The sequence below is a fragment of the Vitis vinifera genome, chromosome 4 (assembly GCF_030704535.1).
Source record: "Vitis vinifera cultivar Pinot Noir 40024 chromosome 4, ASM3070453v1".
Classification (NCBI taxonomy): domain Eukaryota; kingdom Viridiplantae; phylum Streptophyta; class Magnoliopsida; order Vitales; family Vitaceae; genus Vitis; species Vitis vinifera.
In genome coordinates, this window is record NC_081808.1 from 21,234,080 (window position 1) to 21,261,025 (window position 26,946).

The 26,946-nt window shown below is 33.8% G+C and overlaps 3 protein-coding genes across 5 annotated transcripts; all 3 read right to left on the reverse strand.

Annotated features, from left to right (window-relative positions):
- Window positions 1-7,425: 7,425 nt before the first annotated feature.
- On the reverse strand, window positions 7,426-10,179 carry LOC100257470 (transcription initiation factor TFIID subunit 14b). Of its 2 annotated transcripts, XM_010650750.3 has the most exons (7): window positions 9,792-10,094; window positions 9,633-9,714; window positions 9,212-9,300; window positions 8,906-9,127; window positions 8,624-8,811; window positions 8,423-8,544; window positions 7,426-7,745 (listed from the first exon to the last, which is right to left on the reverse strand). In XM_010650750.3, exons 2-7 carry the CDS (start codon window positions 9,663-9,665, stop codon window positions 7,659-7,661), a joined length of 741 nt encoding a protein of 246 aa, XP_010649052.1. In that variant the 5' UTR covers window positions 9,666-9,714; window positions 9,792-10,094; the 3' UTR covers window positions 7,426-7,658. The 2 variants fall into 2 exon arrangements, with proteins under 2 accessions (XP_010649052.1, XP_002269156.2); XM_002269120.5 differs by having other exon boundaries at window positions 9,633-10,179.
- Window positions 10,180-10,999: 820 nt separating this feature from the next.
- Window positions 11,000-16,659, reverse strand: LOC100262595 (uncharacterized). 2 transcript variants are annotated; one of them, XM_010650747.3, is made up of 3 exons: window positions 16,468-16,659; window positions 14,318-15,180; window positions 11,000-11,445 (listed from the first exon to the last, which is right to left on the reverse strand). In XM_010650747.3, exons 2-3 carry the CDS (start codon window positions 15,175-15,177, stop codon window positions 11,271-11,273), a joined length of 1,035 nt encoding a protein of 344 aa, XP_010649049.1. In that variant the 5' UTR covers window positions 15,178-15,180; window positions 16,468-16,659; the 3' UTR covers window positions 11,000-11,270. The 2 variants fall into 2 exon arrangements, with proteins under 2 accessions (XP_010649049.1, XP_010649050.1); XM_010650748.3 differs by having other exon boundaries at window positions 16,287-16,478.
- A 1,692-nt stretch (window positions 16,660-18,351) lies between these two features.
- On the reverse strand, window positions 18,352-21,556 carry LOC100267758 (endoglucanase 24). The gene is made up of 6 exons (XM_010650746.3): window positions 20,914-21,556; window positions 20,475-20,758; window positions 19,952-20,389; window positions 19,359-19,506; window positions 18,959-19,125; window positions 18,352-18,781 (listed from the first exon to the last, which is right to left on the reverse strand). The coding sequence occupies exons 1-6, from the start codon at window positions 21,122-21,124 to the stop codon at window positions 18,449-18,451; spliced, it is 1,581 nt and encodes a 526-aa protein (XP_010649048.1). The 5' UTR covers window positions 21,125-21,556; the 3' UTR covers window positions 18,352-18,448.
- Window positions 21,557-26,946: the final 5,390 nt, after the last annotated feature.

Genomic DNA, 26,946 nt, shown 5'->3' on the forward strand with positions numbered 1-26,946 from the left:
GAGTAGGGGGTGGAGGACAGCATGGACTACGGATTAGGAGTGAAATCTAAGTATGCTGACAAAGGGCTCCACCAATGGGCCAGTTGAGCCCCACATGCATGTGCCCCAAATGGACATGAATTGAGGGCTTAGTCTTCCATTCCTCAATAAATATTTATATTATATATATATTTTTTATTTTTTATTTATTTATTTTATGCAACTTCTAGTATAAAAAGAGAAAAAGGTATTATTTTTTTTTTTCCAAAATAGCTTTTGCTTTATATTCCCCTTTAATGTTTTGTATAACAAAGCAAACCGTCTTTACCATGTTTTTTATGTTTTAAAATATAATTTTTATATATAAATTTTTACTTTTAATTATCTTTTATATTTATATAGTTATTTTTTGAAACAGTTTTTACAAGACAAGATGTTTTAAAAAAATTAATTTTTTATTTCAAATATATATATTTTAAAACAGAAACCTGTTTTTGAAAATTATTATCAAATATAATCTTAAAAAAGACAAAAAAAAAAAATCATTTAACCCCTCCGTGATCAAGTAATGAAAAAAAGACCAAAGATTTAATAATTGTTTTTAATCTTTCTATTAACATGATAGCTACTTTTAAAAAAAATTAATAACAACAAGAGTAATAGAAAATACAAATGAACATCAACCACAATAAAAAGGACAAAAAGAGTAACAGTTTCAAAGTATAAATATTGATTGGATAATTTAATCTAAAAACTTGACTCTTCAAGCTTCCTCTCCCCTACTGTTGTAGATTCCTTAAGTGTTAGCTTTCCGTATTGGTTAGGTAACACAATCAAGAGAGAACAAAAAATTTCTCTCCGTGAAATTGGAAAGTAGAGAAATTGAAGCCAGAGGTAACATACACATTGGCCAGGTGAATGGCAAGGTTTTGGTCTCTAGTCTCTAATCTCTAATCTCTAATCTCTAATACCCACCATTCAGTCAGCATCTCCCCGGCGGCTTTATGATTGGATTGGATAATTCAAGCAAATTCCTTCAATTTTTCTTTAAATAGTGGAAACCACTTCAGAATCTTTTCAAAGGCTGTTTGTTATTTTCCATAATGGGTTTTTTTTTTCTTCTCCAACCAACCATTGAAAGAATCACAATGACCTTACATAAACAAGGCATATAAAATATGGAAGCTAGCCTTTAAAAAATTCAGACAAAAAAATTCTCCCAGTGATTCTTTCCTTCAAAACTATACATAAACATGTAAACAACTTGGCATACCAGATTAAAAAGGAGAAAAATGTACAGATTATGGAAAATAGATCATTAGAACTGATCACTTGAATCATGTTGATTGTTACAATTTGGAAATGGTCTCTCAAGGAAGAAACACATCTGTAATCTATGCAAGCTGTGAGAAGTGAAGAGAAGGCCTTGCTCTTCAGGGAGACACAGAAGGCCAAACACCGTAGGAGAGATCCATCAAACAGACATGGGGGAGGCTCCCATGATTTCCTTCAACAATATTAGTTCTCCCAAGTCTCAACCAGGCGTGAAACCCTGGAAAATGTTAATGGGGTTTTTGGTCAAAAACATTATAGTACTGAGTTATTAATCCGAAGAGGAAGAGGAAGAAGAAGAAGAAGAAGAAGAAGAAGAAGAAGAAGGAAGCTTCAGCTTCATCTTTGTCATCTCCCTCCAACAACCTCTTTGAAAAGCTTTTCTTTCATCTGATCATGGCTGTTAGAGAGAGAAAAACTACTTCCTCACAAGGGATGGTAAGACCCATGTCGTGATTAAAGCCGAATTCCTCCTCGGCTCTTTGGAGTAGGCCTTGAAACTCTGGGTGAGCCAACCATGAGATTGGAACAATATATCTGCTTCTGTTTTCACCAACATATACCGCAAAGTGGCCTTTTGGCACATCATCTGGAAGGCTACCTTGATCATAGCCAGGTTTCTTCCCAAAGCTTGAACATCTTTTGAGAATTTGTTTCAGAGCTGCTGGTTGAGGTAGTTTGTTTGATTTCTTTAGAGCCATGCTGTTTTGAGATGACTGGGGGGAAGAGAATTGTGGGTGGGGGGAAAAGGGAGAGAGCGATAGAGGGATAGAGAGAGGGATGTGAAGGTGGTGGGGGAGGAGCGGAGGGCTAGAGAGGTATTTATGGGAGGGGTAGAAGAAGAAACAGTGAGAAACAAAATCATGTGGAGTGTGGGGGCAAGGCAGAGACCACAGATGTTATACGCCTTCTGTATACAAGTGCATGCAGGTTCCTACCCCATTGGGCTTACCCTACCCTGTTCCATCTCCTAAAGACAACAGGGACCTCTTTCTCTCTCTCTCTCTATCATCTCTGCTTGGTTTAGCTATATACTTCAAGTTTTCTAACATTTTTGTCTCTAATCATTTAACCAATTGCCAAGAAGGAATTTCCAACCTCTCTTTCTTCTCATCTTCATTTAATCATTTAACATTTTTGGAAAATTTTCACCGTACATTCTTTCCATATTTCTCTCTCTTCCGCTACATTTCACGTGAAGCCTTTCTCTTGGGAGAAAAGAGATACTAATGGTATTATGTGTACAGTGTACCATATTTTAGTCCTCATGAGTCATGACTACTTGATATGATATATTAAAGGATGGGATGACTTAATTGGGTTTCCAACAGTTGATGCATGAGCTAATATGGAAGTCCATAATCTTCTTAATATTAAAAACTCGTTTCAATTTTTTTTTATGTTTCTAACACCTGAAAATTTTTATTATTCAGATATTAAAAATATTAAAAATCACTATCAAATATACTTTAAGTTATTATGAGAGTGAGCTAAAATGGTTGCAACAGCTGTCTTTGATACTAGTTGCTCTTTTTTTTTTCTTCCTTCCTAAAATAGTGTTGAAAAGTGTTCCAAATTCTTAATTAACTTACATTCATTTTGTATAAAAGATATCATATAAAATATCTCCTAAGTTTATATATTATTGTAATATTATATTTTTAATAAGAAAGTTATTAGAAATAAATCTAGTAAAAATTATATGACAATAGAGATATAAGAAAGAATGAAAGATACTCGATAGAATGAGAAGACTTGTGGTTCAAGATGTAATTACAAGGAGTGAAGAAATATAAAATATTTTAGGAACCAAATATATTTATATTTAGTTTTGTCCTCTTTAATATTCTCTAAAGTATAGTGGGGTGATTTGATCTTAAAATATTGTCAGTCTGTCGTATGGATTATTTTATTTTTGTGTTTTTGAACTAATATTATTTACATTAAAGTTTTCCTTATTTCCTTAATAAGTCAAATAAGAAGCTCCCCAAATTTTTGCTATATTCTATTTTTGCTATCAAACAATAAAAACTAACCGTCTAGAAAGGAAAGACATCCATTAAAAAGGGAGCCCCTGATACTCATAATTTCACTAAATTTCGCCTTCACTCCTGAGCAGCTGCTGTTGCCACCTTACCCTCCAATTAGGTACTTCACCAACAGGCACTGGACACAAGTATTCTAATTTCATATCATTCAAAGGGGTAAGTCAGGAGCAGATAAGTTATAAGATTAATCATTTTTCTTTTCTACAACTTTTTTGGTTTGTTTATTTAACTCTATTTTTCATCCTGATGTCAATCAAAATGGAGGACTAGGGACCTTTTGGTCAAATTGTTGTAAATATAAAGACCAAAGAAATTACTATTTTCCTTCTCAGCCTCTGCATGAAGTGCAGAAAGGGCATCTCATAACTCTCAAACAGGGAAAAATTTTAGGAATCAACCATTGGAAGAAGGGAGGAGTAGCTACCTATGGACTAGATTATCAGGGGAAAAAAAAGGGTAGTACACATCTAAGTTCAGAAAAGAGAAACCTCTCTCAGTTAGGGGCACAATGTTAAAATGGCACAAAGGGACAGATCCACTGCTTTGAAACCCGAACACTGACCCACTTAGGTCAAAGTGGGTCACTTTTCAATTGCTGGTGAGGAAGGCAAAATTTCCCCATCACTACATGGAACCCATGTGATAAAAAAACTAACATGTGAACCACACAAGTTCCCAGTTCAGCAAAGCTTTCAGATTAACTAGGAGCTGAATAATAAAAACAACTGAACAATTAGATTGAGCTTGTAACCTAGTATTATAAAGGGAGGAATGATGATGATGAACCAAAGTCACCCATTTTAAAAAGAACAAACTCTGAGCTGGTTCTGGTCAACCAGGTTCTGGGCCACTAATAATGAGAACATTATTAAATGAGGGCATGGAAGAGGTCCAAATGAGAATTAGCTATTCCTTGTAGAAAGAAAATCATGGGGTGTCAAAATCATGGACCTGTATTGTTATTGTTATTGTAATTGGAGCTTCTGTTGACGAATGAATTTCTGGTCCATGGACCACTATGCAACCAAAATTTTTTCATAGTTTCTACTAGTTGGCTAGTAGCTTTCCACTTGACAGAACTTGGGTTTGGCTCCTCCAGTGGCTGTCTGTCAAGTGACCAATAAATCTTGCCATTTTTTCCATACCAGAAAGTAGAAAGGGTCTCTTAAGGAGCCAATGAGAAAGACCATGTCTCTGTAGAATCACTATTTGATAATGCTGGGTCTACTCGGAAGGAATAATTTAATGGTGGCTGGACCCCTTCATATGCTGATATGGAGTAGCAATTACAAAATGGAATTTGTCATTGAACACATTAAAGAAAGAAGCATTATTTTGATAGATATTAAAATTTCCATAGGTCTTGTGGATAAAAGCTATCTTAGACAGAGTGTAGGAGGTATTGAAGATAGAGGTTACAGGCAGAAGGTGTCACACCATCAGCTGACTTCCCATGTGCTGCTGCCAGAGCCTAGACCATCAAAATTGAAAGGAGGGGAGAGAGATATATCAGCAGAGAATGAGCACCACTGGCAACTCTAGCCTAGCTCCCATCACCCGGAGTAATTTCCTTCCCATGTTCTAAGGCTGAGAAAGCTATTATCCCCAGACGGCTGCTATGTATAGTTGGTCTATCTGTCTTCTCTGCTAACCTCTTGTTTTCTTTCTCATTCCAAGTAACATATATTCCTTATATATATGTATATATATAACCACCAGGACATTATCATTAAAGGCATGTCCAGCATACACATTAGAGTCAGAACTCACTCATCCACAGAGAGTGAGGTCAGACAAGCAGGCATCCTTTCCACTATATGAAGCAATTCACATGAGGGTGAATTATGTGGAGTTGACACATTAGTGTGTCAAACATGCCATATTACCACCTCAAGCCAGATAGCAAGGAACAAGAGAATGTCCTGAAGACGAGACTAGAATAGAATCAACCACTGCCCATGGTCTACAAAGACAGCTCCCTCCATGTTATATGAATGATAGAAATTGGTGGATAGCAAATCCATGTCACTAAGGCAGATACCATCATAGCTAATCAACACAAGGAATTCTCTTTCGGCCGATGGTGACTCTCTGTTGATTGGCATGTGGAAGCCATGTTACTCTTGCCTCCAAAGACTCTTAGCAAGACATAATATAAAGAGATCACCTCATCCCAACTCCCTACAACACCTTCGATCTTACCAATCTAAGCATCTAGGAATAGAAAGAGAAACTTATCTACCAACAGAGTATCTCATGAGCATCTTCCATACAAAGACTGTTTTGGGACATTATTTGTCTTTAGTTGCTAGGTCTTGGCTTTAGCTCCATTGATGAGGAGTAGATAATGGACAAAAAAAAAAAGTTAATCCCCAAGATAGACCGAATCAATCCTAGCATGCCAAATAGAACCACAAAAATAAGAGTGAAAGGATGATTGATTTGGAGAAGGAAATAGAGAGGAAAGAAGGAAAGGTTATAAGGGGAGAATCAGGGCATTTAAGACAAACTGGTAGGAATGGTTGTCAAAGCTTTCAAGGGCTTCAGATAAGTATAGGAAGCCATCTTAGATTTGTCATGAAAGTGGACCCTTGTAGGTCTCATGGGAAGCTTTTTCAATGGAAGAATGACATCAAACTGAACTTTAATTAAAACCACTTTCATGACCTGGCAAGCCCTCATTGCTGATCAAGATGCCTACTTTTATAGGAAGGATGGAGTGCCCACCTTATGTGAAATGGAGTACAAATTAAAACATAGACCAGAAGATGACCTTCCACCACCATTACAACATTCTTCACAAACTTTGTTTCATAATTGAGCCCTAAACATAATGGACAAAAGCACATATAGACTTCTCAACAACCGTTTGCCAATGCCAAACCCCAACCCCAAAAATAAATAAATAAATAAAATTAATTTAATTAAAAAAAAAACATAAACTAAAAAGAAAAGAAAAAAGAGATAGAGCCAACAGCTATTTCCATGCAGCCCATGCCATACAAATGCAAGCCAATATTCCACAGGAAACGTTTCATATGATATGAGATGAAAACCATCTGTAAGAGTCATAACTTCACTCCTGGTCCTGTAAACCTGCAAGACCCATGTTTCATTATGCTGACAGATGCCACTCAAGCAACTTGGATTAGGTTGATAGTGATTTTCAACATCAATCTCCAATCCAATCCAACCCTATTTATAACCCAAGTTCTCCAATCTGAGTTCAACTCAAACCTTTTTTTTTTCAAGCTTAAGCTGAAATCAGGCTGGGTTTGAATTAGAGAAAAATATGAGTTAAGTTCGGGTTGATCAGGTTAAACGAGTTAGTCAAGTCAAAACTCGGGTTAGGTCGTATCGAGCAAAAATCAATAAAAGAAAAGAAAAAGGTATAAAAGCTTGGATTAAAGAAAAATATATAGGATAGGTTTGAGTGGCTTGGATTATAAGAGTTAGTCAAGTTAAAACTCAGGTTGGACTGCACCAAGAAATAAAAAATAAAACTAAACAAAAAAACCCCAACATTGAAAAATCCAAAGAAAGTTTACCCATGAAAATTTACATTTCACTCTGTACATGAATAAATTACATCTCTTAATCTCATCAACATCAGATTCATTAATCTAATGCAACAATTTGGTACATGATAAATTATTTTAAATTTTATATAAGATGAACTGTTTAAATATTAATTAACTTGTTTAAATATCACTAATTAAATAATATAGTATAAATCCTAATTATTTAGGATATATTTATATATATAAAAAATCATTATCTAATTAAAATTGTTAAATACTCAGTTCAGGTTAGGGTTCATTTGAAACCACCCAAGTTGTTCCCTGATTATGCCCTCTTTGAAGCTTTTTTCTTCTTTCTTTCTTTCCTCTTTCTCTTGGTAGGAAAACCAAGATTCATAGAATAGCACACAAACAGAAGCACAGAATCGCACATACAGTTGCTAATAACAGCAGTTTGCTGAATGAAGGATTATTCCAGAGGTGATTGAGAGTAAATAAATTCCTCTCAGCTCTAGAAAATAATGCCTCATGCAGAGCAATCAAAATGGAAAATGTTCTCTATATCTAGTAGGACAATGCTCTATGACCATCTACCATGGATAGATACAAAAACTTGATCAGTCAGCTCAACAAAAGAAGGGATTTACAATGAAAATAAAGATGGGCCCAAGGTTTGTAGAGCATAGCAAATCTACATATTTACATCTCAAAACATTTATCAAACATATTCCAAACTGATGGGGAAACTCCAAATAATTCTATCGTGATATGCGCACATTCACTCATCAGAGGCTGGTTTCAATGGCCGAGGCAGTCCATCGATCACGCTCAATTGTCTTCTCAGCTTAACAATATGAGCTTGCACCTATCACATTGCAAACACAGTCAAAAACTTTTTCCGCTAGTCTACAAATGCTAAAACATTGATGCACAATACAAGATAAACATAAGAGGCCGTTCAATGTTAATGTTGACAGATCGATACCAGATGTGATTAGGAATGGCCTATAGAATGAAACTCAAAACTCATATCCTGAAAAACACCTCAAATGAGAAACTTAGTGATTTGTTATCTGGGATGTACATTTAGCCAGCATACAACAGGAATACATCATTTCAATAAATTCTAATTGCATACATGGCAAGAGATCAAATGGTGATGTAAAAGCAGGTGGGATATCATTGGAAGTCAGAAAGAGGAGTGGAAAATGGCTAAGTTTTCAAAGGTGTTCCAAGTTTAAACGCCTTATATCAAATAGCCCCTATTCTAAATCAGAATCAATCAGGCTCTTGGTTGAGATAGGAATAGTCCAAACCTAGCCAGAGTCAACTCTGACCCCAAAAACATCAACCAATCTCAGCTCAAATCAGGCTCAAGCACAGAAAGCCCTATAAATTATGGTGAAACAGGTGGGTTTCAGGTCAGCGTCAATTTACAATCCAACCCGTGCACAAAATATTCATTTGCATGCAAGTACAGATATAATGAAGAATTCTAGATGTTCAAACCAGAAAAAGGTTAGGCAAGAAAGCCATTATGACCTGCTGACGTGCTGTTGCCAGTTTCAACAGTTCATCTGCCTCCGAGAAATTCACAAACCACTGATTTAAAGGATGATCTTTGGTATCACCTCTCTTCTTTTCCTTGGCATTTTCTATTGGCACTGCCAAAGTCCATACAACAAATTAAACTTCAAGGAATTATATAAGCAAAAGTCTGTAAAACAGCACAAGCAGTTCTACCAGGAGCAGGCAAGTTAAAACTAGCAGGCAGCCTGGGCACAATTACAGCCGGGTGATCCTTTACACGAGCAAAAAAACTATCTAAAGGATCAGGAAAAACAATCTCATTGTATGATTCTACAACAACAGGTTTCTTGGTAGACTGGGGACCAGATTCATCTTCGGGATACAACTTCAAATGGTGGAACCTATAAAAGCATTAAGGCACCATTAACAATCAAAACTGCACGCTAGAGAAAATTTTTAAAAAAGAAATTATGTTATTGAAAGAAAACAACTCACAAATCTAATTGTTTATCACAGACATCACTGTGGAAATAGAGGGTTATAGCAATTTCAAATTCACCCCACCCAGATTCTGATAACTCAAACGGGGGTGAGTCAACCACTCTCATAGGATTATTGAAACTGGGATGCAATTGGAATACAGCACGCCGAATCACCACACCAAGGTCCTCATTTGTGGCCCCACGAACATACACAGTCCACTTATGCGACTGAGACCTAAAGGATTGAAAAACACTTGGGCAAGTTATTCAAACATGCAGCATGCGTAGACAAACAAAATCCATAGAAGATGTTACTTACTCACTGGCTTTTCTACCCAGCCAGAATGAGATTGTCCCATATGATATTGGAACGCAAATCTCAACATCCTTGAGTCTCCTGTTCGGAATCTACACAAAAGTCAGCATTAAAAGGTTATTATGCAGCTAGGAATCTAAATTCTGGGTTTTCAATAACTTAAGCGAATCCAATCTTTCATCTCTCTCTCTTGTTTAATAGGATACAGAGAATAGTAAAGCATATTCATATGCAGCTGAAAAACGGCATCATTCCCTGCAGAAATAAATCCCAATATCTTGACAATTTTCAGTCGCTTGATCGAAATAGCAAAATCCAGAAACATGAATCAACTGAATGGGTGTTACCTAAAAACTAGGGCCAAGTTACAAGTATAATGTTCATAAAGTAGCAGACGTACCAAGTGTAAAAGAAGAGTGAGTACCTTCTTCTCAGGATCGTCAGTAGATCTTCCCATAACGAGGCGCTGCAGTTTAATGGCGGATTCAGAGACGTCCGATTGATTCCTGGGGGAAGAAAGGGATGGCGTATGAGGCATTTAAACAACTTGGTCTTCAAATACCAGGGTACCCATCACTCATACCATTAGGGTTTCAGTTCCAAAATCGTTTTCGTGCCTTAGGATTAGGATTAGGATTTGGATCTTCACATTTGAGAGTTACCACAGGATAGTGTGCTTGGTCAGTGGGTACTATATTTTTCCAATTCTCTTCCGCTAGTCCACCAACCCACCCATTAAATAAAGGGTTATTACTATTAGGGATATTTGATCAAATGATAAACCATTAAACTGGTGTACCAAAGCCTGTATTTCCCAGAAAAGAATAAGGTGGACAGCTGCAGTCATGTCAAGATTGAAAAGAAATGAAGGTTGGAATAATTGCATTGAAATACGAAAAAGTTGGGAGGTTTAAAATTTCTATGCCCTGTTGTTTGTTAACCGTTTTCAAAGAACGATTTTCCATAAAAATGATAATAAAAAATTCTTTTCTATTTAAAAAAAAAAAATAGAGTACTTGCATGTAACATTTTTTTAATTATTTTTAAAAATATTTTAAAACATGATTATATAAAGATATAGATGTTTGAAAATAACATATTAGACATAAAAATTATTTATAAAACTTATTTTAAAATATTCAAAATATTTTAGATTTTTAAACAAAATTTTATTTTTATTAAATATCAAAAAATAATTCTTAAAAATTATTTTTCAAAACCATTTTCAAAAATAATTATTAAACAAACCCCTATTTTTTGTGTTTCTATAATATATGGAATGAATCATCTTAACAATGAATTCAAACCATTTTTCAATGACTTATAAGATTCTTTGAATGTTTTTCCCCTTTTTCCCAAATTACTGTTATTTCATTTCTAAGTAAAATCATTTCATGCATTTCTTAATTATATTTTTTATATAAATAAAAAATGATTTTTTTTCTAAATTTTATAATTAACATAAGGGGAGGATGAGGCATAAAACATTCTCCACCTGTCCAATTTCCCCACCAAGTGGATTAAACCAAGGTTGGTGAAGCCAAAGAGTCAAAGCCACAACCAAGGGAGTCTAGAAAAACTCAGTGGACATTTGGCAGAGTAGCGTGGAGAAAAACGCAAGCCCAAAAAGCTGCCACCTTCTCATCCCTATTTTCTATAGAGATTAGAGGGTGTCAATAAAAACTTCTTTACACAGATTTCCCTCTTTTTTTTTTCTTCTTTTTTTTGGGTAAACACTTCGGTAAAAGGTAGAGCTACACCATTGCAGGCCTAACTGAGATCCCAAGCACCTTCAGCAAAGATGCACACGGCATCTGAACTAATTGATTAACATGCCAATCAAAGTTTTAACAACAGGAGAGTAACAGCACTAGATAATAAAAGCTCAGCAGGCTCTTCACAATGTTACATTTTGAAGGAAAGATCCGAGGGAGTCTTCTTCACAATCCACTTTCATTCATTTCCTCACACAACTCTTCTCCAGAAAGCAAGCAGGTGGCTTTTAGCCAAACAACCTTGCAGAGGGAGCCAACAGGCACCGCAAAGGATAATTTTTACCAAATTAAATGTTGGAAGAGCTCAGGGCCATTAACTTGTACTGTTCATTCATGGCCAAGAGTTGGGCCTCCTTCTTGTCAAGAAGAGCACTCAACCTCACATTTTCTTCCATAAGTTTCTGGACTTCAGTCTCTTTCTGCTTTTTTTCACCCTCCAGCTGTGTTGTCTTTGCAACTAGCCTGCTTCCAAACAAAATTAAATAATAAAATCAGTCAGGAAAGTAGCTTGCAAAGAGGAAGGCTAAAAATAGAAACCACCACAGAGAAAGAGGTTTACAAATCACTACAATCATGGAGAGGTCTATTTTTTGCATTCTTGCAAGATATCCAGTCAACCACCCCAGATGGCCTTGGAATGACACTCTGCCTGAGGTAATGCTGGCCTCAATATAACAATCTTGGAGCAAGGTGTGGTTACTGCTGGAACATAACACCAGCAAACTAGCAATACAAAAAGCCAGGTCAAATCTGGCAGAGCCGAAACCTAACCAGAACATGGTTTTCATGGTGCCAGACAAGACCAAGAATAAAGTTCAGGCTCTAAAGTGTGATATGATCTGTAATTGAGATGATCTTTGAAACTTTGAGCCTCTTAATTGTGTGGCTTATCACCAAGCCACAATCTGGCAGGTGAAAAAAAAGATGTAAGGGATATCATAAAGAAAGGATGCCAAAATACACAGCTGGGCCAAGAATAAATCCACCCTAAATGTTCAAGCCTCAGCCAATCTCAGAAACACAGGATGCCATTTGGAAAAGATCCCAGTTCACCACGACAAATCTATGAATCAACTCTAATCCCAATTTTAGGCTGGGTATGGTTATACCAAGGCCTAAAATAGCGAGACAAATTCACAAGGAGCTTCTGCAGCTTGGGGCTGCATAGGGGGGAGTGGAGCAGTTTGAAAATAGGAAGTCACTTCAAAAGGTACATATCAATGGTTATTGAGATGTGACCTGGGTCAGCATTGTAACACCAATTTGAACAGCAACTATAAGTCAGGAAAATTGCTTTATTTATCCAAGCAAAATTAAATCTAAAAATACTAAAGAGCAAATATTTGACATTACCTGAATTATTCCTTCTTTGTTTTTCTTTTGATAAGCAAGAAATTTATAGATAATCAGCAAAAAGACTATATACCAAGGTACACAGGATGTCTGCAATGGGTACAAAAAGGCTTTGCCATAGAGACATAATAATTATTCATTTTATTACACTCGTGTCTTAAAAGAATTATTCATTTTACTACCTTCAACAAAGCAACATCAGATACGCTACTCAAAACAGCCTTGATACAATAATCAGTTATTTGATAACATAACTCAGCAACATAATTAATTTATCTTCAATATAACAAGATCAATGAAATGAAATGATTAAATTTCAATAAAAAACATAGAAATTGTGGATCAGAGATTCCTGCAAAGTTTCAAACTAAGGCATTATGATTTAAAAGGGTTGGAAGACTCAATGCATACTCAGATATTCTGCCACATATTAACAAAAACATTTAAGTAAAGAAAGATAATTACAAATTTGATTACCTGCCATGAAATAACTACTAATAGAAGGCATATGGAGAACAGGGCTAGCTGGTTATGAATAGAACTGTGTTCATATACAATAGCAACATTTTTTCCCCACAGGAAACAGAGAAACTTTATAACAACAGAAGACCAAGTACGAAGAAGGATAATAATCCTCCATGTGAGACTCAAAATCCCAAAACACCCCACAAACAAGCAAAAAGGGTCCTAACTGCAAGACTGTATCAATATGGAATCAAGCAGACAGCTCCACAGTGGCAACATGAGAAAAGTAGAACAAGCATGTGCTCTCAATCATGAGCTTGTTTACACAGGAAAGCAACACAAAAAGAACATTCACTTATAAGCCACAATTTTTTTTAGAGGCAACAAAGTGATGCAAATACAAGCAAACGGTGAGAGGAGTAATTGCTAGAGGGCATGATATATATTGTGAGCCCAAATTCTACAAGCTTAAACTATTAGAAAAATTGATAGTTCAACACAATATCAAAGCTTAGCTTGGTAAGAGGTCATGTGTTCAAGCTCACCACCGTATGTTTATTTCCCAATTTATTAAGCTCCCATGTAAGCCCAAAAAAAAAAAAAATAGGCTACAAGTAAAGCAAGGTGTTAGAGGGCATAATATACATTGTGGGCCCAAATCCTACAAGTTTAAGATTTTAGGAAAATTAGTAGTTCAATGGTAATTTCATTTTTACAAAGGGATGAAATTTGAGCTTGGAGAGAAGTGTACTAGTTCTGTTGAAACATTTATCAGGTGAAGGAGGGAGTTAAAGGACATGATATACATTGCAGGCCCAAATCCTATAAGTTTAAGCTTTTAGGAAAATTAGTAGTTCAACAGTAATTTCAGTTTTACAAATAGATGAAATTTGAGCTTGGAGAGAAGTGTACTAGTTCTATTAAAACATTTATCAGGTCATATGAAAGAAATCATCGAAAAGAGGAAATAATCAATTGGTTTCCTAAGGAATTCTCATTGTGAGTTATCTGAAAGATCGAAAGAAACCAATCGGAAAATTTTGTCTCTTAGACTGGGAGACTAGCTGCAGATGTGCTATTTCCAGAAAGAAATATAATAAAAACGAAAAATACAAAAGAAATAAATTATCAGAATAAAAAATAAAAACATTTTTTTATCAGAATGAAAAATAAAAATATGATTCATGATAAACAAGCAAGGAGAAAAGTCAAATGACCATGCAATGAGTTTTCTCTCATTGCTAAATCTACAGTCCCCAATGGATGCCTCACCAAGTTAATTCACACCATAATATGATTTCACACAATAAAGAACGCAATATGTAACATATACAGAACACAGAGCATGAGTAAACAACAGATATGCTAGTGAAGCATACAAATTCAGCAAGATTTATTAGCATATGAACCAAAGATGTAACACAACCATGCAAACAATACACAAAAAAACACCTGATAATAAAAAAAATAGCATATCTTCATTTCAACTATAGAAAGCAAAACTATTTATACTGACCGTTCAAAAAGCCTCTCAATAGTTTGAAATTGCTTCTCTGATGACAGCAGTGTCTCTCTTACACTGATGAGACTACTAACGTAGGATTTCAGAGACTCAAAGTCCTGCTTTACACGGGAAAGCTCCTGCTCATTTTCTGCAGCTCGTTGCCTCTGCCTGGATGTTTCATCCACCAAATCTTCAACCCTCTGCCTCATCTCATTTAGAATACAATTTGTACCCAGGGCAAACCTTTCCATCTCCTCTAACTTTGAAGACATGTTTTCAATTTGGTGTGCCTTCTTTTTAATTTCTTCCTGACTAAAAGTTACCTTCTCCTTCTCAACTGCAGTTTCAGCTTCTGCCATAATAACCCTCTTTACTAGAGTTTCCATTACATCAGCAACCATCTGCACAGACTTGAGTATTTCACCAATATAAGCTCCATCTTGTTCATCAAAGGAGCCATGCCGCTTACGAATTTCAAGCCATGATTCATCATCTAAACTATCAAAGGAAGAAAGATCAGCATTCTTAGACCAACTGGACAATGGTGTGCCATTTTTGTCAACAAGCCCCACCCCTTCTAATTGTTTGATACCACAAGATGTATGGGCCAAATGAGGAACAGCCATGATTCTTGCTTTTGATTTCAAGTATGTCAATAATATAGCCATAGTTTTGACTCTTCGCCAAAGAACATCTAACTCCTTCTTTGAATCCTCCTCAGACCCTTGTATACAAGCCCTTACCTCCACAAGTTTTGTTTGCAATACATCCACCTGGGTTTGGCGCTGTTCCATCTCCTTCTTCCACACTAGATGTGTTTGGCTTAGCTGAGACGTCAAAGTTGACAGGTCAATATCTTCCTCTGCTGTCATTCCCTAAACAATGTTAGAACTCAATGTCAGAACTTTGAATCATAAAATCAAAAACAATCAAGGCACAAATATAAGGACTGAGTTGCAGGATAATGCAAACCAGCCCTCAAATATCTGTCCATGAAAACAAAGAAACAAGTGTCAATCCTGCAAGAAGACAAGTATTATCTATTCAAAGCTTTTGAGATATGCTAATCTAAAGTTTTCGTTCAAGGTTCGGCCATATTAAGCACATTCAATCACTCCTACATCCAGTCACAACTCTTACATTATGCTATTACGTGTATAAGTTACAACTATACAAACTTCCAAATATATCATTAGAAAGAAAGAAAAACAGTACAAGCTGTCTGCATTCTAGTCATCAAAGATCATACAAATTGGTTTAAGCACCATTATTAACGAAGATCAAAATACAAACGGAATCCACACTTATTCAAAAATTCACAAACAAAAAATACAAAATGGAGAATTAGCATCAGACCAAACACAAAATCTGTCAAAAACTTTAAACCTTGAACATTTACAATGAATCAGTGGCAAATTAAGGAAAAATCTCTGAGTTTTGTAGATTTTGCCTCTGATATTAACACATATCCAGGAACATACAACCCCAACAATATCAACTAGAGAATCGTCTTGAATATCCAAATTCAAGACCTCAGTTGTTAAAATTATGCACCCTCCACATAATACTAGTAATAACAACATCAAATTCCCATTAAAAAAAAAGGGGGGGAATTCTGATCAGCCCATGAACTTAATTTCACCACTTTGTTACTTCATAAAAACAAAATGCATTCCTACAAGCTCAGAGAACAAGATCACTTACACCATCCACACAAAACTTTTTTTATCCCAAACAACGACTCAATAAAAATAAAATCATAAATCTAAGCTGTTTTAGGTTTAAAACTTCTACAATCATCTCCTACATCACCACCAACAACAATAAAGGCCACAAAGAAAACGAGAAACAAGATTTGAAAACTCAAAGGTCACAAAACAAAAAAAAAAAAAAAAGGCCCTAGGAGAACTCACTAAACCCTAGATTCACAAAGTAAGAAGAATATGCTCAACGCACACTAATCAAATCCAAGAAATCACACCTGATCCCGATCAAAACCCTAACTCGTCACAAAATTGGCAATTTCGGAAGTGTTAATAAAACAGAGAACAAAAAAAAAAAACAGAACAAAACAAAGTGCGAGTATGGACAATTGAGGACTTTTTGATCAAAAATTTTGTTGGTTTAACGCAGCAATATAATGTGGGATGGAGAGACGACACCTGGTGATCGTGAGTGAAACGAAGCAGGTTCGATGGGGTTTGACTCCCTGTGGAGAATGGGTGTTTGCGAAGGTGCGGGTGTTCGTCTTCGTCCAAACACGCGTTTCTGTAGAACTAAAAAGCGTGACACGAGCAAATGGCGATGGTGGTGGGTCGCTTTTGTTCACTGTGCTTTCTCCCAATTTACGTAAATACCCTTTCGAGATTTTAGAAAAGGTTTATGATATTTTCCTTGATTTAAAGCTTCTTATATTTCAAAAATTATTTTAATTAAAATAGGAAGCTTGGAAAATAAGATATTTTAAATAATTCCTTTTTAATGTGATAGAAACTCCTTCAAAGAAACATCATAAACACAAAGATTTTTGGACAAAATAGAAGATATTCTGTTTTTTTAGGAAAAAAAAAACATTTTAAAACATATATAAAAAAAAATGAGCTTGTTTTTGCGGAGATTTTAAAAACAGTTTTTATGTTTTTAAAAACGATTTTGTATTTTTAAAAAGAGAAAGCAATTTTAAAAATTTTATAACACTATTCGATTGTTATTCTCTCTTTCCAGTTTTTAAAAACAAAATGAAATAATGAATAATTTTTATATAACAAATAAATATTATTTTCATTAATTTTTAAAAATAATAGAAAAATATACACAATCTGATTATTTCTCTTTTGCATAAAATCATTATTTTTTATTTTTTTTGCTAAGCAAATTAACTTCAAATTAAAAAAAAAAAAACCTTATTATGTTGCCTTTGTTAACAAGTTTATTAATTTTTTAAAATAATTTAAAAATTAAATAATAAACTCATTAATAATATAAATTTATGAATAAAAATCAGTTTAAAATAACTTTAATATTTCTCTTCTATATAAAATTATTATATAGAATACTAAATGTGTGTTCATCTATACATTAAAAATGTAAAACTTTATTAACTATTCATTTTAAATAACATACTATTTATAATTAGTATTATTCATTTTTGACAAAAAAAAATGGAAAGATATTAATTTTCTTATATTTCTAACATATAATAAAATAGAATATTTTCTCCTAAAAATATAATTTATATTTTTATTATAATATTACTATTTATTTTTAAATTTATTTGTAATTACAAAATTATTTTCATTTTCACTAAGACTTCAATTAAATTTAATTAATTAATTTTATATTAATTGAATTTAAAATGTTTTTACAAAATCAAAAAAAAAATTTAAAACAACTTACCCAAGCAAGTCTTTTTGTTTTGGTTTTTTTTTTCTTTTTTATATCCTTTTACAAAAAATAACTTCTCAAATATCCTTATTTTTATAAAACATTAAAAAACTTTTTTGGGTTCTTTAACTTAAAAACAATTTCTAAAAACAAGCATGAGAAATCATAGTCAAATAAAAAATTTTAAAAATTAATTAAAGTACTTATTTGACTTATATTAAAAATGAATATTAAAATTATTTTTATTTTATACTAATTTTTATTTCACTAAAATAAAAAAATTATTTCATAATTAAAAAATATATATTTAGCATTAACCCATACTTGTAGATTTAATTTTTATTTTTTAATAATGAATTTGTATTTCATATTATTATAAATTGAATTCATAAAATAAAAGTAAGAAATTGTTTTTAAAAACAAAATAAATTCTTCCATCCAAACGAGCCTTTTTTGTTTTTGTTTTAAAAAAAAACTATTTTCTAAACATCTTGCCTTTGTTATATTCTTTCACGAAATCATTTCAAATATTCTTATTTTTTGTTAAGAAACATACCTTGATAATAGTTATGAATCAATATTTTTCCAGCTGACACACTACTCTCTCCAAACATGAATCCAAAGCATAAACTAAAAAGATGATCGACAATTGGGTCCAGGTGAAGGAAGAATAATCATCACTAATTTAGTAATTTCAGGTCATATTTACACATTATAAAGAAAGGTTAGAGTCACCTCATACACTGGCGGGGGCTCATATCAAGAGAAAGAAGATACTACTGAAGAACTGGTGAGCAAGCCTGAGAGAAGGCCTACAAGGAGGGCACTGTTGTAAGTGCTTGGCTCACCTTGCATTGTGTTGTTCCGGGAATCAATGTAGGTCTCATTCAGGAATGGCCCGCCCACTAGTGCTCCCACCGCTAGATTTGGATTGGGGTCAAGTGACTCAAGCCACTTGAACCCATCGTGGCAGCCAGTCTCCGCATCAACAGGAATTGAAGCTCCCCTGTGGTGAACATACTGTGGGTAGTTGCTCCCATGCCCAACAAGATAGCACATGTTCATGGGATTGTTCCCCAACACATACTCAGTCTGTAGGTATTTTTTCCATCAGATGAGGAGATACAAAGAGAAGCAAGAAAAACTCAGAATGTAACAGATAGATTTACAGAAGTTGGAATTAGTTTTAGAATACGCTGAATGATAATTCCAGCGCCTGCTTGTTATGCATGAGAACTGTATAGACCTTGTTGCCAATGAAGAGCATACCTGCGAAATGGCAAATTTGCGAAGGTCTGCTGGCTTGTAGTGTTTCCCACTGCAGTAGAGGGTTTCTGTCTTGGATGTAAGCATGTAATCACTATAAATAACAGCTAGGAAGGCAGAAGCCACGGAATGCTGCAGAGGGTTCCACTCGGTTACCCATATCAGGCCACCTGCATCAGAAAGATATTATCCACTGGCTCAGGAGTCTGGAGAAACTGCCTTCAGAAGTAAACAGAAATATGATGCTCTATGTGTTTTATGATTGACTGTTTCTCTTTTGGATCCAGACAAACACTTTCGAATTGTAGGACTTGTTTTGAAAGATCCATCAAATGAAAGGCTCTTGTGGCAAAATATCAGTAGAATTTAGAACCTGGAAAGGAATATCAGAAAAGAATATTACTGTCTGTTCTGCTGGATGTGGCTGTTGGCGAATCTGGTAAAAGCCCACATATAACAGCTTCTGCAGTTTTTCTATACATCTGCAGGCCAATATTTTCTCCATCTGAGATCTCTGTTGTATCAAAGAAGTTTACCCTGGACAGCAGAACCTGGAGAGGAATTGCAAAATTGTTAACATGTAAGAAGCCCCCAACCATTAGGGGTCACTGTAACGGCCTGTTTCCAGTGGGATGTATATAGTGTCCCAATTGGTACTCATGGCTATATGGGAAATTACAATCACTCTCCTGGAGACCAATACCATTTGTAATGACCTGCTCCTAACTATGTAAATATTATCTGTTTTAGATCCAATAGATCTTCAAAGCTTTAAAACAGGTAGGTAAGGTTATAAAAGGAGTTCAAACATATCCTAAAAAAAAATTTTCTTTATACAGGATATCATAATAGGCTATTACCAATCCACTCTATTAAAAATCATTGAATTTTTTGTCAAACAATGGACTGTTGTATCTTTTCTTGCGCACCTACTTTCTGGAAATGTAAAAATATTCAAGAATGAGACGATCGAAATTTTGCATTCTAAACAAATACCTGAGTCCCAGCAAGCTTGTCATCCCAGCTGAACCAAGTGGGAGTTCCCCATCTAGCGAATGCATCCCCATTTTGTAGAGTCACGTATCTGAGATATGACTCATCTCTGGTTGCATGAAAGAGCCAGGAAGCTGCCCACAAGAGTTCATCTCCATATCCCGTAGAGTTGTAGTATGGCTGCACTTGGGGAATGCTGACACTGTAAGAACCTCTGTTAGTGTCAGCAAAGGTAAACAGTTGCTGGGCATGCTTAAGGAGCAAATTTGAATAACTGGAGTTGATTTTCTTGAAAACTAGAGATGCCGATGCCATAGCTGCTGCTGTCTCTGCTGCAACCTCTGTTCCTGGAAATGATGTGTTCACCTGTGTGACCGGCCTTTTCTCCGTCATGGCTTCAGGCCTTTCCCAACATTCGTGGTCCAATTCTGGATCACCTACCTTTAATTATACACAAAACACAGCAATTCAGAGAGCATTTCCACTGTTTGGCTCGCAAAATTGAGAGTAAAAAGTTTGCAACAACCTGAACATAGAGCAGGTTTGGGGAAGGATGGGCATTGATAAGGTAATCTGTGATCCATTTAAGTGAAGCTTGGGCATTACCCAGCTGCTTCACTGCCTTCATATGATCTCCATATTCAAGAATGGCCCAGGACAGCACTGTTGCAGTAAAAGCCATGGGGAATCCAAACTTCATATGATCCCCTGCATCATACATTCCTTTTGATAGATCCAACATTTCTTCACGTCCATCTTCTAATCCCGAGTCACCTCTCCAATCAATCTTGTTATTCACCAATTTACCAGCTGCAAAAACGAAGTAGCAAAGTAGCAAAGATAATTCAGACATGCCATAACTTTGAATTGCCTAAACTCCCAAAATTAAATTTCTTCCGATTCACTTTCTCAGAAACCAAACAGAGCAGGAAGAAAAAACAACAAACACAGAGATAATAGCACACATTTTTGGATGTCGAAGAACTGAATAGCAATCTTAAGAGCATCCGCATAGTTCTCTGCAATTTTGCCCGGACGATCTGGAACTGAGGACACCTTGGAGTGGCGACCGTTACTCCAAATAGTTAGTGTAGCCGATGCCACCACCATAGCCGCAATGGCTAACACTAAAATCCACCAGCACCAGCCTTTCGACTTTTTTGGCTCAGTTTCCATCTAATACTCAAAAAACAAATAAAAGCTTCGCTTCTAATAATATTTTATATTTCAATTTTTAAAGAAACAATTCATGAAGCTCAGATCACTCTGAAAACACCAAGTGTATATGAAAAAAGGATTGAGATTTAGGGTTTTGAGATTGATGCTGTAACCCGAAACTCTATTTGTTTGCTGAGAAAAGCCAGGGAAGATCAATAGGAGAGAAGATAATTGGAAGCCAATATTTTCCTCGTAAAATCTTTTCCAAAATTTTTCTCGGAGATCAAACAGGCCTAAGAAAATCTCTATTTTCAGGTCTCAATTTGGAGGGCACAAATAGCCTAAAAGACACTTTGAGATTTCAATCCGAGTTTTCCGGTTGGATTGCCCCCAACTTGTCGTCTAACAGCAGGATCAAACCGCCACAGATACCGTTCAAGTCATACATGCACTGACCACGTAAAACGACAGGCCGATTCGTCGTTTTAGCTCAAAATAGAAAAAGTGGAAGATTTTTATTGCTTGTCCATGTATTTCACCTCACAATCGAAGGCTGCAAGTACGTTTTCCGGGTTCTATAACCAATCATTATTTGCCACGTCGTCGAGAGGACTGTACACATGCCACGTTTCATTTGACTGGGCCTTGTTTTTAGAGTTTTAAGTCGAAAATTATCCTTTTGAAGAAAAAAGTAAGGAGAATATTGTCCCCTTCAAAATATTTATTAAATTATTATTTTCTACCCATATAATCATCCATAGAGTTTTTTTTTTTGTCATTAGTGTAAAAAACCATATTATAATTTTAAAAGTTTCAAAAATATTCTTAAAATTATAGTTATGGATTGTAGTTTTATAATTTTCTTTAAAACCACAATTAGTAATTATGATTTCAAAAATATTTTTAAATCACCCCCTATTTTAATTTTTAATGGTCATATTGTGACTTTAAAATTATTTTTAAAATATTCTTTATCATAATAACCATAAAATCACAGTTAATAACTATAATTTGAAAAATATCCTGAAAACCACCATCATGGACTATGGTTTTAGAATTTTCTTTAGAACCATAGTTACTAATTATGATTTTACAAATATCTTTAAACCACATCCCATAACAATTTTCAATAGTTAGTATTGTGATTTTAAAATTATTTTTAAAATCTTCTTTACAACAATAGTTAATAACTGTGGTTTTAAAAATAAAAAAAATATCCTTAAAACCACAACCACAGTCGGTAATTGTGATTTTACAATTTTTTTAGAACCACGGTTATTAACTGTGATTTTAAAACTATCCTTAACAAAAATTTTCTTTAGTACTATTTTAAAATTTTTTTTTTTCTTTTTTTCAAATTTTCCTTGAAATTTTGAGAAAATAATTTCACCTATATGCATTCCTATAAAATTTTAAATATTTATGGTAAATAAAATATTTATTTGTTTTATGAATTTATCACATATGAATTAAAGAAAATTATTTTTTTTCATATTATTTTAAAATTTTTAAATAACAAAACAAATTGTTTATATTATTTTAAAATTTTATATTTTCATATGAAAATTAATGTCAATGATTATGATTTTAGGTTTTTCCTTATTAAGTTTGATTTGAACTTATGTCTTAGTTAAAATGTACAATTTTTTAATTATATAAAAGAAAAATAGGTTATAGTTGTAACAATTTGTTTATTTAAAATTTCTTTCATTTAGGTTTTAGTATGCATTTGAGTTTTATTTGTTTGAATTATCAATGAAACAAGTGAATAACATAACATCACGAATTTGAATTGACATTTTATATAAACTTAAATGAATCAACCAAACTATAATAGTTCTACAAACATGAAAAAAGCTCTCAATGTGTCCCACATGATGGAATCTTTCTCTTTCGCTATGAACATCTACGGTAGATGACCATATTTGTTGATTTCAAATAAAGATGTCTTTTTAACAACTGTAGCACAAAGTCTCCAAGGACATTGAGACTGTTCAACTTTTTTACATCTTAGGACCAACAATTTCTTTGTGGATGACAAAACGATATACTCTTGGTGCGAATTAATAGAGTACATCTTTACATGTTTCAAATCTCATTTGGAATTAAATATTTGGTCAAATGTGAACTCTTCGATTGGATATCCCGTAAGAGTGTTTCCTCATAGGGTCCAATCACTTGATACAACATGACCAATGTTTTCAATATTTTCAAATTGTAGTGATGGTGCCAAATGATATTGCATTGGAGATAATTCAATTGGGTCATCTAGATCCTCTATATTTGAATTGTTTGACAAGTTACATCTCCCTCCCCCCACAACCACATATCTCATTTGTTTTTTTTCAATTGTCTCACGAACAACTAAAAAAGATGAATTACATTCTCTATCAGGATTATCATCATTATGAACATTCTCAGCTCCTACATTGTCATCATCACATTGCCTTTCTTCTTCATTTTCCTCATCTTCTTTCACTTTATGCTCAAAAGTAAATGGATTTTGAACATTACTAGTACCATCATTTTCACCAAGTAACGAAGGTATGCAATTACCAATTGGTGAATTCATTTGTAAGTCAATCAGTACTTGTTCAACAAATAACTCAATTTCATTCATCACAAATCTGTTATGCATTTCTAACATTCAAGCTACGCCACTATCATTCTTTAGTGGGCAATGTTGGAATTTATTCCATCTTTTCATAGGATACTTACAACTAAGAATTAATTGAAAACGTTCTCTATTGATGTCTATGATCGAGTATATCATTTCCAGCTCTCTATTGATGTCAATGATTGAGTATATCATTTCTAGCAATTGTTCATGTAGGACCTTAGGTGTTACCAACTCTCCTAAAAGCAATTGTCATTAGGAAAGGCGCATACCCTAACCTTATAGTGCATTCACCCAAGCGCCCATGATGAACACAATGGGAGTTGATGGACACGACCAACCCTCCGATCTGCCAACAATCCCCCCCCCCCAGTGACATCCCTAAGGTTCGAACCCGTGACCTCGGCTCTGATAGCACTTGTAGGACCTCGGGCGCTACCAACTCTTCTAAAAACAATTGTTGTTAGGAAAGACGCATACCCTAACCTTATAGTGCATTCATCCAAGCGTCCACGACGAACACAAGGGGAGTTGATGGACGCGGCCAACCCTCCGATCTGTCAACAAATTTCTTTCTTCTTTCTATTAAATATTATAAGATTTGTAGGATCTATGTACGAATATATTATCATTTCATAAGTAGTAATTTAATTAATTTAATTTTGTAATTAATAAGTTGGCCACAATGAGAAATCTAAAATAAATATTAATGGAATATAAATATTAAATATTGGGTGTGCTAAAATAAATATATATATATATGTCACATACTTAGAAATAACACTTATAAATTGAAAATAAATGAAATTAATTTTTTTTTTAAAAAAAATTAAAATAGAAGTGGGCATAAAACAGGAGGTTGGTAATTGCAAGGAAAGTGGGCATAAAACGTTAATTATTGTTTAGGATTTGATTCTTTGTTTATTTTCAGTGTTTTTAATGTTTCATTTTTCTCCATTTGGTTAGTGAGAAAGCTGAGGAAAATGATGGCAAACAAACTCATGAACCATTAGTGTCCTCATACCCACTTACCCAAACATTTGGCTATTATTTTACCCAAAAATAAATTGCTTCAAAAACTTACCTGTCATTGCAAGACGCTGCTAGTGGGAACTGGTGGTGGGAGTCGCAGATGGTGGGAGTCGTAGATGGTGAGGAGAGAAAATGATAGTTAGGGTTTCAAATAAAAAAACAAGAGTTTTAGGATAAAAGTCCTGTTGAATGGGAAAGAAAAGTAAAAGAAAAACTATTGATGTCGACTCAAAAAATTACTTTGGCAATTACTTTGAAATATGCACTATTTTGGTTCTTTGCTTTTTAATAACAATTACTTTGGCTCCAAACTCTTATTTTTAGGAAGACTTGTGTTTTCATCCTGTGATTTGAAAATTATATACAATTGGAACCCCAAGTATATGAATTATAAGATTTCCCTATTAATGGGGAAAATATTATTTTTCTCGTGCATTATGTCATGTTTACATTTTCACTTCCCATATTGCCCCTCAATGTCTCCAAGTCAACAACAAGTCAGCTTCCATGTCAACAAAACCTTTTAAAATTAAACAAGACACGAAAATTAGAATTTGAAAGTTCTCAAAAAACACTCGACCCGACAACACCTCTTATTTCCCAAATCAAAAACTTTTCATCTCTCTCATTTGGGAACATTTTATCTCATCTCGCTACACTTCCTCACCTAGCTGAATCGGAGATACTAGTTCTTAAATCCAAAATTTCTCTCATTTCAAAAAAAAAAAAAAAACTCTTAAAACTCCAATATGCATATTTATATCTTTCTAAGAATCTAAAACTTCTCAAATCTGAAACATAAAAAATCAATGTTTTCAAAATCGGACTAGTCATTGAACTAGAAAGTTATCGGTTCACGGTTCACTAATCAAATCAGTGGTTGAACCGGTGATGTAATAAATATATAATATATAACTTATATATTATATAAAATTAAAATTATTAATGAAGAATTAAAATTAAATATATAATTTGATACTACATGTGTAAAGCCTCGAAACTTCATTTGTGGACATTACTTACTTTATTTGTAAACATTAGAGCATGACATTATATGCACCTTTGATATAGTGGTGACTGTACCTTAGGTACTACCAGTGTTTAAAATGTCGGGATATTTCAACGAAATATCATTAAAATTTCGGATATCATAGGGGGTCGACACAATATTTTACACTGAAAGTCAGTCGGCTGATTTTTCCTTAATTTTTCGGAAATATTGTTGACATTTCAACATTTTCCTCGATATTTCTTGAAATTTTCCAATTTTTCAAAGAGTCAACGTGGCCACCTGCACTTACGCCGCTGATAGAGTGGGACGCGTTTGCAATAGGAGGGGATTCGAACCCAAAACCTTTCCAAGTCAAAAGGCTTGGAGTTGAGCCCAATTACCTTTAGGCCACAATTGTGTTTGTTAATGTATATTCACAATCAATTTGTTAAAATTCATTATTAAAAGAATAACTAAATTAATTCTAAATATTTTATTTTAAATTTTATTTAATTAATTAATAAAATTATAAAAACTATTATTATAATTTTATTAACAAGTCTTTTTTTTATATCATTGATATGATAATTAAATATAAAAATATATAAATTAAAAAAATCATATATGCATCATAATTTATTTTACATTATTGAATGCATTTAAATTAAATAAATTATAGTTTTAATATTAAATATATCACCATTTATGTCATTAATATTATTTTTAAAACTTATTATCACTTTACTTTTAAATTTTGTATATTTATCCTTTTAATTTTATTTAATTTTGAATGTTTTTATTTTAAAAAATTAAAAATATAAATTTATTAAAAAAATAATGAAATTATAATATTTTATATATTAAAATTAATTTGATAACATAAATAATAAATTATTAAGACATATATATTCTTATTTACCGATATTTTTCTTCATCATACTTTAATAAATTACACTTATAAGATAACTTTAACATGTGTATTCTTGTTTATTTTATTATTTATTTAGGGTTTTTTTTAAACATTTTTATGAATTTTGAATAAATTTCTTCTCACTGATATTTGTGTCAAAATATATACCGATATATCTGTCTTTCTCGATATTTCAAACCTTGAGTACTATCTTAATCTACCTTAAGTACTACCTTAATCTACTTTAGGTACTACTTTAACCGACCTTAGGTACTACCTTAGTTAGACTA